Raw genomic sequence first — 11239 nt, forward strand, 5'->3', positions numbered from 1 at the left:
GATGAAGTCACAGGCGATTTTCAGCCAGTGCCGGTTCCCTTGTTTTATTTTATAGCATTTTCTTTGTTCTTCCTAACTTAGTATGAAAATTATCATACACATATAACAATTGTGTTGTTCACAATAGCAAGGAGATGGAAACAACCCAAGTGCCCATCAACAAATAAATGGATAGAGGAGTTTTGGTATATTCACACAGTGGAAGATTATGCAGCACTGAAAAACAAGGAACTCATTAAATATTAAATAAAATGGGTGACCCTGGAGGACGTTATGCTGAGTGAAATATCTCAGTCACAAAATGACAAATACTACATAATGACACTGTTCTAAAACAGGACTGACATCACAGTTGGGGGAAACTAAGAAAAGAAGGGATAAATATTTTATACTGTATGGAAACAGATGAGGGAGGGAACTTTTAAATTGAGTGTCTGATTGGGTATTATTTGTATGACAACAGTACAAAATAAGAACTGAATAATAAAGTGGACTTGGGGGAATTTTACAACAGTGAAAGAATTTTGGTTTGTTTGGGGTTTTTTTTCCAAGGAGAAAAGCAAACTGGATGGGGGTGGTCAGAGAGGAAAATGTGCAACAATGAATGAAAGGAAATTTTTTTTTAAAAAAAATGTTTAAAGAGCAACATGATGAACACTAATACACACTTCACCTAAGTTAACATTTTGTTATATTTGTTCTCCCCCTTCCCTGTATGTATTTATTTTTGTTTTCACTGAATGAATTGAGAGTAAATTACAGACATCATGAAACTTTACCCTTAAATACTTCAGTGTGCATTTCCTAAAAAGCAACCATAATATAACCATGCCAAAGAAAATTCCAAATAATCCCATATGGTCTAATATCTAGGCCATATTCCATTTTCCCCAGTTGTCCCAAGAATATTTTTATAGCTAGTTTTTATTGTTGTGGTTTGGTGTATTGTCTGGAGACAGAATCTGTCATAACATCAGTTGTGATAAGAAAGAAGGGAGATTTTGTAAAGGATTTTTGCCTCTATATATATGAGAGATATGGGTCTCTAGTTTTATTTCTTGCTCATATCTGCCTGGTTTTGATATTAGGGTTTTGCTTACTTCGTAGAATGACTCTGGGAATGTTCCTTCTTTTTTTATTTTTTAAAATAATTTAAGTAGAATTGGTGATACATCCTCTCTGAATATTTGGTAAAATTCAGCTGTGAAGCTATCTGGTCCAGGACTTTTCTTACAAGGAAGACTTTTTATGACCTGGTCAATTTCTTTATTTTGTGATGGTCTGTTCAAGTGTTCTAAATCTGTCCTTGTCAATGTGGGTTTCATTTCCTCTAGGTTTTAGAGTTTATCAGAGTATAACTTTTCATAGTATCCCAATATTATAAACTTAGTTTCATCTGGTTCGGTTGTTATGTCATCTCTATAATTTCTTAATCAAGTTATCTGTGTCTTCTCTTTTTTTTCCTTTTGTTAAGTTTGCCAGTGGTTTGTCAATTTTATTGACCCTTTTGAAACACTGCATGCAGGAGCAGTGATTTTATAAATTACTACCTAACTTGGGAGGGACTGGAGAGCATTATGCTAAGTAAACTCACTCAGTCCCATAAGGACAAATACTGTATGAGACTGTTATTGTAGAATAAATATGAGGGTCTAAGGGGCAGGGGAGGTGGTAATCATATGGTCAAACAATTTGATGGTGGGGGGTGAAGGAAATAGCAAAAATCTGGTGTGAAAAAAATGTATACAAACTTTGTAAATAAACCAGTTTAAAATTAAAAAAAAAAAAGAAGGGAGACATTTTTTAGAAAGACAAATTAATCTGAAAGTAGGCGGCTTTACTTCACTTCTACCCTTGTTTCTTCTGCCTGTGTGTGTTCCAGGCTGAGATTCTGACTGGCGTCCCAGTTGGCAGCCCTGCAGACGCTGGGAGGGCTGCACAGGTGCTGATGGAAAGGGGATGCCATGTGGTCATCGTCACTTTAGGTGCTGAAGGCTGTGTGATGCTGTCACAGACAGAGCGTGTCCCAAAGCACATCATCACAGAGAAGGTCAAGGCTGTAGACACCACGGTAAGCTCAAAGATTTAAGTATCCTTCGGGGCATTGCATATTATTCTTTAGTAACCAAGATGCAACATTTTAATTTTAGATTATATAAAGGCGTAGGAGGTAATAGAAGTAGAAGAGAACAACTGGGCGGGAGAATTGGATCTTAATCCCTTTCTAACTCACTGTCACCTTATGCAAATCACTTACATCACCCCTCTGAGTCTAAGTTTCTTCATCCGTAAGATCAAATTATCTGTAAATTATACCTGTACTGCTTATACTCATTCATTCATTCAGTAAGTATTTCCTGAACATCTGTTAAGTGCCAGTTATGTCGAGGTGCTGGAGATAAGGTAAGATAGAATCTCTGCTGCCATGTGGCCCCTGTGTATCAGAGTAGAACTCCACCCCATAAGCTCTTCAAGACTATAACCTTTCAGATGCAGAATCCCAAGCTTTCCTTCAAAGATCCTCTGGGAGGGTTTGAACTGTGAACCTTTCAGTTAGTAGTTGAGCAGTTAACCATGTGCACCTCCTAAATTAAAATCCACCAGCTGCTCCACAAGAGAAAGATGAGCAGTCTCCTCCTGTGCAACTTGGGCTTTTTAACTATAAATGTAACCCTATTCTTCCTCAAATTTTCATTCCCAGCATAATAGTAGGTCATATATAGTAAGAGTAGACATCATGCTTGGAAGGGTGGAGGACAACGCAGGAGAGCGAGACTCTGGATGAGATGGATTGATACTATAACTGGGGCAATGGGGGTTGGTGTGTTAGAATTAGTGAGACTGGCTCAGGAGAGGGCAGGGCTCAGAGCTACTATATATATATATGGTTGCTATCAGTCACATGCAACTCGATGGCATGTAACAACACAACAACGGTAATAGATCAGTTAATACTTGGGACCAAGAGATGGAGAATTATATCAGAAAGGATCCAAGCACTAGACAAGTAGAAACACTCACTCAATCCCTCTTCTTGTGTGTGTGTGTGTGTGTGTGTGTGTGTGTGTGCGCGCGCAAGAGAGAGAGAGAGGCAAATAAGTAATTATTTTATTATGCCATCTTATGCATTTGTTCCCATTCCAAAGAAAGGTGACCCAACTGAGTGTGGAAACTACAGAACAGTGTCATTGATTTCACATGCAAGCAAGATTCTACTGAAGATCATCCAAAAACGATTAGAACAGCACATCAGCAGAGAACTGCCGGAAGTCCAGGCTGGGTTTAGAAGGGGTCGTGGTACTAGGGATATTGTTGCTGATGTTAGATGGATCTTGGCTGAAAGCAGAAAATACCAGAAGAATGTCTATCTGTGTTTCATTGATTATGCAAAGGCGTTTGACTGCGTGGATCATAACAAACTGTGGCTGACTCTGAGAAGAATGGGAATCCCAGAACATTTAATTGTGCTAATATGAAACCTATACTTGGACCAAGAGGCAGTAGTCAGAACAGAGCAGGGTAACTCTGCATGGTTCAAAATTGGGAAGGGTGTACGCCAGGGATGCATTCTGTCTCCATACCTTTTCAACATGTATGCAGAGCAGATTATCCGAGAGGCTGGGCTCTATGAGGAGAATTGTGGCATCAGGATTGGTGGAAGATCTATTAACAATCTCCGTTATGCAGATGACACAACCCTGCTTGCTGAAACTGAGGAGGACCTCATGCACTTGCTGCGAAGGGTCAAGGACTGCAGCCTTCAGTATGGACTGAGGCTCAATGTCAAGAAGACAAAGATTCTCGCCACTGGACCAATTGGCAGCGTCAGGATGGATGACGAAGAGATTGAGAGTGTTCACAGCTTCAGTTTGCTCGGCTCCACGGTCAACACTCTTGGCACCAGCAGTCAGGAAATCAAAAAGCGTATCGCGATGGGAAAGTCTGCTGTTAGGGACCTCTCTAAGGTACTCAGGAGCAACAGTGTCTCTCTGGAGAGTAAGGTGCGCCTGATACAGGCCATGGTATTTACAATCGCTTGTTATGCATCAGAGAGTTGGACAATGACTAGGGAGGACAGAAGGAGAGTGGATGCTTTTGAACTGTGGTGCTGTAGAAGGGTACTGAATGTACCATGGACTGCCAGGAAAACAGATTCATCTTGGAGAGGATTAAACCAAGCTACTCCTTGGAGGCAAGGATTCTGGGGCTTCGTCTGACATACTTTGGACATGTTGCCAGGAGGGACGGGTCCTTGGAGAGGGACATCATGCTTGGGAGGGTGGAGGGACAGCGCAGGAGGGGAAGACCCTCTATGAGATGGATTGATTCGGTGACTGGGGTAATCGGGATGGGTGTGTCAGAGGCGGTGTGGTTGGCGCAGCATAGAGCAGGGTTTAGGGCTGTTGTGCATAGGGTCGCTATGAGTCGGAAACGACTCGACGGCACATAACAACAACAACAACATCACAACTATTCATTTCTATCACAATAGCAGGGAAGCTGCCATAGACAATACATAAACAAATGTGTGTGACTGTAATCCATATAACTTTAGTTACAAAAACAGCTCAGGCCAGTTTTGGTCCATGAACTAAAGTTTCCCTACCCCTACACTCTAGATATCTCAACTGCCTTCTAATGCAAAGTTTCTGAATTTCTGTATCCCATCCTCACTGATCTAAATGGATTTTTAACAAGGGCAACAGGGTTTTTTTATTGCTAATATAAGAGTTTAGGGTGCTCTGGTAACTTCGTCCCTAGGGAGTTGTTCTGTGAAAACGAAGGCAGCACCTCTCTGGCAGTATGACTCCACCACTCCACGGGGGAAATGGTCATTCTCCTCCTGTGTGAGTTAGAGCCCTTACAATCCATAGGAGGATTCGCTATGAGTCAGTTCTAACTTGATTCTCAGGAGTCAGTGTTGAGCCAACCTTTTGGGCAGTGTTTCCTTCCAGTGTATATTCCAATATATACATGTGCAAGAAAGGGAGACCCTGGATGAGATGGACTGATTCCGTGGGGTAATGGGGTGGGGGTGTCAGAGACAATAAGATTGGCACAGGACAGAGCAAGGTTTAGGGCTGTTGTACATAGGGTCACTATGAGTCACAGGCAACTAAATGGCACATAACAATAACATTAGTTGGAACACATTCCATGGCACCTTCCATCAGTAATAGTAAGAATTCACCTGAAAATTAGAGCTAACAGAAGAAGCAAATCAACAAACTTCAAGGCTAATTGGGATTATCCAGTCTGAGAAACAAAAAGAACTTTAAAAAAATTTAACAGAAGCTTAAAGACCAGAGGGACACCATCAGTCTTACCAGCCTACATAGCACTAGAGTCCAGAGAAAGAGAAGAGGTAAAGAAGCAGAGGGAATGGCTGGAGAAATAGTGTTCAAGAATTTTTCCAAATTTAATTTAAAGTCCTAGCATATTCAACACATTCCAAGCAGGGTAAACTCAAGGAGTTGTTGTTAGTGCTCTCGAGTCAACTGATACATAACAACGCTGTGAACAACAGAATCTGTCACACTAAAGCCCATTTGGTACTCACTGATCCTCACCTACATGCGTAATAGGCAAAAGACAAAAATAATCTTGAAAGCAACCAGACAGAAGCAACTCATCACATGCAAGAAATCCTTAATAAGATTAACAGTTGAAGAGGGGCATGATGGGTAGGGAGAAACCACAGGGTTGCACAGTTTGATGGTGGAGGGAGAGGGTGAAGGAAATGGGAAGGATCCAGCAGGGGCCTGAAAAGATTGGGTAATGATAGGCACAGTCCAATGGTGATTGATTTTATAAAACATAAAGCATAGGAATGGTTGTAAGAAACAAAATGAATGAAAATAGTGTGAAACGCAGTGTACTTTGTGAGCAAATCAATATAAAATAAAATAATAATTTTAAAAATGTATTAATAGCTGATTTATTACCAGAAACTATTCAGGGCCAAAGATGGTAGGATGTCATACTCAAAATACTCAGAGAACACAGATTTTTAATAGTTCTTTTATTCAGTTGTCTTTTAAATAGATCAGTGGTGATTAATTTTATAAAACATAATATATGGGAATGATTGTATGAAACACAATGTATATGAATTTTCGATGCAAACCAATACGAAATTTTAAAAAATATTTTTAAAAGTTACAAAAATAAAAAAATAATTTTAAAACCAATAATTGTATATCCAGCAAAACTGTCTTTAAAATGAAGTAGGAAGTAAGATAGTTACAGATAAAATTAGAATTCCTCACTAACAAGACTCACAATAATACTAAAGGGAGTCCTTTTGGTTGAAAGGACCCTAGACAGTAACAATAACTGACATGAAGAAATAATCAGCACCATAGAGTTAGCTACGCCGCTGAATATGTAGTTTCTAGGTCTTTTTCTTCTATTGTATTTAAAAGAGAACTTCACAAAGCAATAATTAGAATTCTGTGTTGATGAGCACACAATGTAAAAGGTATAATTTAAGTGGCAATAACAGCAAAAAAGGGGAGCAAAGGAATGAAGCTACATAGGAACAAAGTTGTAATATTCTATTGAAAGTCCGTTTGTATTAACCCATATTGTTGTTATGTGCTCTCAGATTCATAGCTAATGATGGAAAAGACCATGGCCTGATTGAAGCACACATCACTGCTCATTTGTATCTTGGAAAGGTCCTTGACAGCATACTGTCCCAATGCAAAATGTTTTTTATTTCCTGACTGCTAGTACCAAGGGTGTTGATTGTGGCTCTGAGTAAGATGAAATTGGTGACAACTTCTTTGTTGTTTTTTTGTTTTGGTTTGTTTTGTTTTATTAAACTCATACTGAACAATGAGTTCTGGATTGCAAAAGAGGATATATTTTTACACCTGTTTGAATCTTTGTCCACTAATTAGACAAACACAGTGCTAAACAACTTCAGTCTTTTCTCCATTTATCATGATGCTGCTATTGGCCTAGAGCTGGTGGTGGTGTTGGTGTTGGTGGTGTTATGTGCCGTCAAGTCACCTGCAATTCATCGCAACCCTATGTACAATGGCTCTGAATACTGCCCTATCCTGAGTCAGTCTAGTTGACTCCCAACAACCTATGGTCTTTACCCCATTTACCCCATCTCATCCTGGGTCTTCCTCTTTGCTACCCCTCTTTCATCTGTGCTATCCCTCCACCCTTCAAGGACTGATTCCTCCTGACTATATACCCAAAGTATGTGAAATGGAGCTTCAAAATTCATGCCTCCAAAAAGAAACTTGGTTTTACATTCTCCAAAACAGACATATTTGTTTTCTTGGCAGTTTATGATGTGTTTAATACTCTTCTCTAGCACCACAACTCAAAGGCATCTATTCACCTTCTGTCATCCTTAGTCATTGTCCAGCTCTCTGATCCATAGCAAGTTATTGTGAAGGCCATGGCCTGGATCAGGTGCACCTTAGTATCTAGACTGAAATCATTGTTCTCTAGCACTTTGGAGAGATCTCTGATGGCAAACTTCCCTAGCGCAATTTATCTTTTGATTTCCTGACTTTTGATGCCAAGAGTATTGATTGTGGAGACAAGCAAGCTGAAATGATTTACAACCTCAATCTCTTCCTCACTCTCATGGTGCTGCCAATTGGCCCAGTGGTAAGAATAATTGTTTTCTTATTGTTGAGTCCATATTGAAAGCTACAGTCCTTGACCTTACTTACTTCAGGTCTTCCTCAGTTTTGGCAAGTAAGGTTGTATCATCAGCATAAAGCAGGTGTTGATGAGTCTTCCTCCAATCTTGATGCCACATTCCTCCTCATAAAGTCAGTTGTTTTTGTTGTTGTTATGTGCCGTCGAGTCGCTTGTGACTCATAGCGACCCTATGTACAACAGCCCTAAACTCTGCTCTGTCCTGTGCCAATTGCACTGTCTCTGACACTCCCATCCTGATTATCCCAGTCACTGAATCAATCCACCTCATAGAGGGCCTTCCTCTCCTGCGCTGTCCCTCCACCCTCCCAAGCATGTCCAAAGTATATTAGACAGAGCCTCAGATTCCTTGCCTCCAAGGAGCCACCCGGTTTAACCCTTTCCAGGATGAATTTTGTTGGTTTTCTTAGCAGTCCATGGTATTCTCAATACTCTTCTCCAGCACCACAGCTCAAAGGCTTCAATTCTCCTTCTATCCTCCTTCGTCATTATCCAACTCTCTGATGCATAACAAGTGATTGGGAAGACCATGGCCTGTAATCAAACGCACCTTAGTCTCCAGAGAGACACTATTGCTCTTCAGTACTTTGGAAAGGTTCCTAACAGCAGACTTTCCCATGGCAATGCGCCTTTTAATTTCCTGGCTGCTGGTGCCAAGAGTGTTGACTGTGGAGCCAAGCAAACTAAATCCGTGTACAATCTCAAACTCTTCACCATCCATCCTGATGCTGCCAGTTGGTCCAGTGGTGAGAATCTTTGTCTTCTTGACATTGAGCCTCAATCCATATTGTAGGCTGCAGTCCTTGACACTCTGCAGCAGGCGCTTCAGGTCCTCCTCAGTTTCAGCAAGCAGGGTTGTGTCATCCGCATAACGCAGATTGTTGATAGATCTTCCACCAATCTTGACCCCACATTTCTCCTCATAGAGCCCAGCCTCCCACATAATCTGTTCTGCATACAGGTTGAAAAGGTACGGAGATAGGATGCACCCTTCGTGTACGCCCTTCCCAAGTTCCCTTGCTCTGTTCTGACGACTGCCTCCTGGTCCAAGTCTAGCCTCCTGAATAATCTGTTCCACATACAGATTGAAAAGGTATGAAAAAAGGATGCATCCCTGATATACACCTTTACTGATTTTGAACCATCCAGTGTTTCCTTGTTCTGTCCTGATCACTGCTTTCTGATCAAAGTATAGGTTTCACATAAGCACAATTCCAATTCTTCTTAAAGTTAGCCACAATTTGTTGTGATCCACACAGACAAATGACTTTTCATAGTCAATGAAACAAAGATAGACATTCCTCTAGTTCTCTTTGCTTTCACTCACGATCCATCTGACATTGGTGATAATGTCTCTAGTGCCATGGCTTCTTCTAAATCCAGCCTGTATTTCTGGTAGTTCTCTGTCAGTGTACCATTCTAGTCATTTTTTTTTATAATCTTCAGCAGGATTTTGCTTGCATGTGTTATTAGTGATGTTGTTGTTATGTGCCGTTGAGTCACTGTGACTCATAGCAACCCTGTGTACTACAGCGCTGAAGTCTGCCCTGTCCTGAGCCAGTCTCACTGACTCTGACACACCTACACCAATTTCCCTAGCCACTGTATCAATTCATCTCATCCGTGGTCTTCCTCACCTGCACCCTTCCGAGCATGATATCCTTCCCCAGGGATTGGTTCCTCTTAACAAATGCCCAAAGTATGTAAGATGGAGCTTCAAAATCCTAGCCACCAAGGAGAAACTTGGTTTCACCCTCTCCCAAGACAAACCTATTTATTTTCTTGGCAGCCCATGACATGTTCAAGACTCTTCTCCAGCACCACGACTCAAAGGCATCATTTCTTCTGTCATCCTTAGTCATTGTCCAGCTCTCTGATGCATAGCAAGTAATTGCGAAAACCGTGGCCTGGTTGTTCAATAAACCTTCTACACTCTGTCAGGTCTTCTTTTTTTGGAATAGGAATAAATATGGACCTTTTCCAGTCAGTTGGCCAGGTAGTTGTCTTCCAAATTTCTTGACACAACCTGGTGAGCACATCCAAGGCAACATCTGCTTAATGAAATATGTTAATTGGTATCCCATAAATTCCTAGGGCCTTGTTTTTTGCCAATTCCTTCAGAGCAGTTTGAACTTCCTTCTTCATCACATTTGCCTCTTGATCATATGTTGTTTGTCAAAATTCTTCTGTGTCATCCAATTCTTTTTGGTACAGGGACTCTGTATACTCCTTCCATCTTCTTTTAAGGCTTCCTAAATCATTCAGTATTCTGTCTATAGCTTCCTTAAATATTGCAACTCAAAGCTTGAATTTGTTTTTCAGTTCCTTAAGCTTAAGAATACTGAGTGAATTCATCTCTTTATTTTCCAACTCTAGCTCTTAGCACATTTTATTATAACACTTTGCTGAAAGAAATGAAAAACAAATCAAAGCCTGTGCTACAATCCTAAAGGGTTTTATGGACAAAACAGTGAATGGTACAGGAAGCATCAAAAGAAGATGGAAAAAATACAGAGTCACTGTCCAAAAAGAAAGTAGCATATGATCAAGAACTAGTGGTACTGAAAGAAGTTCATGATGCACTGAAGGCCTTGACAGAAAATAAGTCAGCAGAAATTGATGGAGTATCAACTGACATGTTTTGGCAAACAGATGCATCCATGAACTTGCTCGATAGTCTGTGCTAACAGATTTGGAAAAGAAGCTACCTGGCCAACAGACTGGAAGAAATCCATATTTGTTCTCATTCCAATAAAAAGGTGATCCTACAGAGTTATTGCTGTTATTGTTAGGTGCTGTCAAGCTGGGTACAACTCATAGCAACCCAATGAACAACAGTCCTGAGCCCTGTCCTATCCTGTGCCATCCTGATCGTTAATGACATACTTGAGTCCATTGTTGTAGTCACTGTCAAGCCATCTTTTTTTAAAATTTTTATTTTATAATGATTTGCTTATAAGTTCATATACATTGTGTTTCACACTATTCTTCATTCACAATGTGTTTCATCATTTCCAAGCTTTCTGTTTATAAAATTAATCACCTGCAATTACCCTGTCTCTTCAGGTCCCTGCTGGATCTTTCCCAGATCCTTTATTCCCTCCCTCTACCCACGAAATTGTGCAACCCTGTAATTTCGCCCTTACCCATTACCACCCCCCTGCTCCCATCCCTTCTTCCTTTTGGTTCCCATATATTTTTTACTAGTTATCCTTTTATTTTTACACTAATGATATCAAGCAGTATTTGTCCTTATGAGACTGAGATAGTCCACACTGCATAATGCTCTCCAGTCTGTCCCAAATTAGGCAGTAGTTTTCAAAATCATTGCTCATGAGTGCTGCATAGTATTCCATTGTGCGAAGGTACCACAATTTTTCAATCCATTAGACTGTGGTTGGACATCTGGACTATTTCCATGTTCTTATGATGGTGAGTAATGTTGCTATGGACACTGGTATACAAATCTCCATTGTTATCTCAGTTCTAATTTCCTTGGGATATATTCCTAGTAGTAGAATAGCCTTCGAGAGTGGTTGTACCATTTTAC

At 40.4% G+C, this 11239-nt stretch overlaps 1 protein-coding gene across 1 annotated transcript in view; it reads left to right on the top strand.

Annotated features, from left to right (window-relative positions):
• RBKS (ribokinase) overlaps positions 1-11239 on the top strand; it is a 175084-nt gene that overhangs the window by 120295 nt on the left and 43550 nt on the right. Inside the window, exon 7 of the mRNA XM_006880576.1 lies at positions 1883-2071. Within this exon, the coding sequence (XP_006880638.1) occupies positions 1883-2071 (189 nt within the window). The remainder of the gene's footprint in view (positions 1-1882; positions 2072-11239) is intronic.

Source organism: Elephantulus edwardii, unplaced genomic scaffold, assembly GCF_000299155.1.
Source record: "Elephantulus edwardii isolate Elephantulus edwardi_28Jun2011 unplaced genomic scaffold, EleEdw1.0 scaffold00009, whole genome shotgun sequence".
In the NCBI taxonomy this organism is placed as follows: Eukaryota; Metazoa; Chordata; class Mammalia; order Macroscelidea; family Macroscelididae; genus Elephantulus; species Elephantulus edwardii.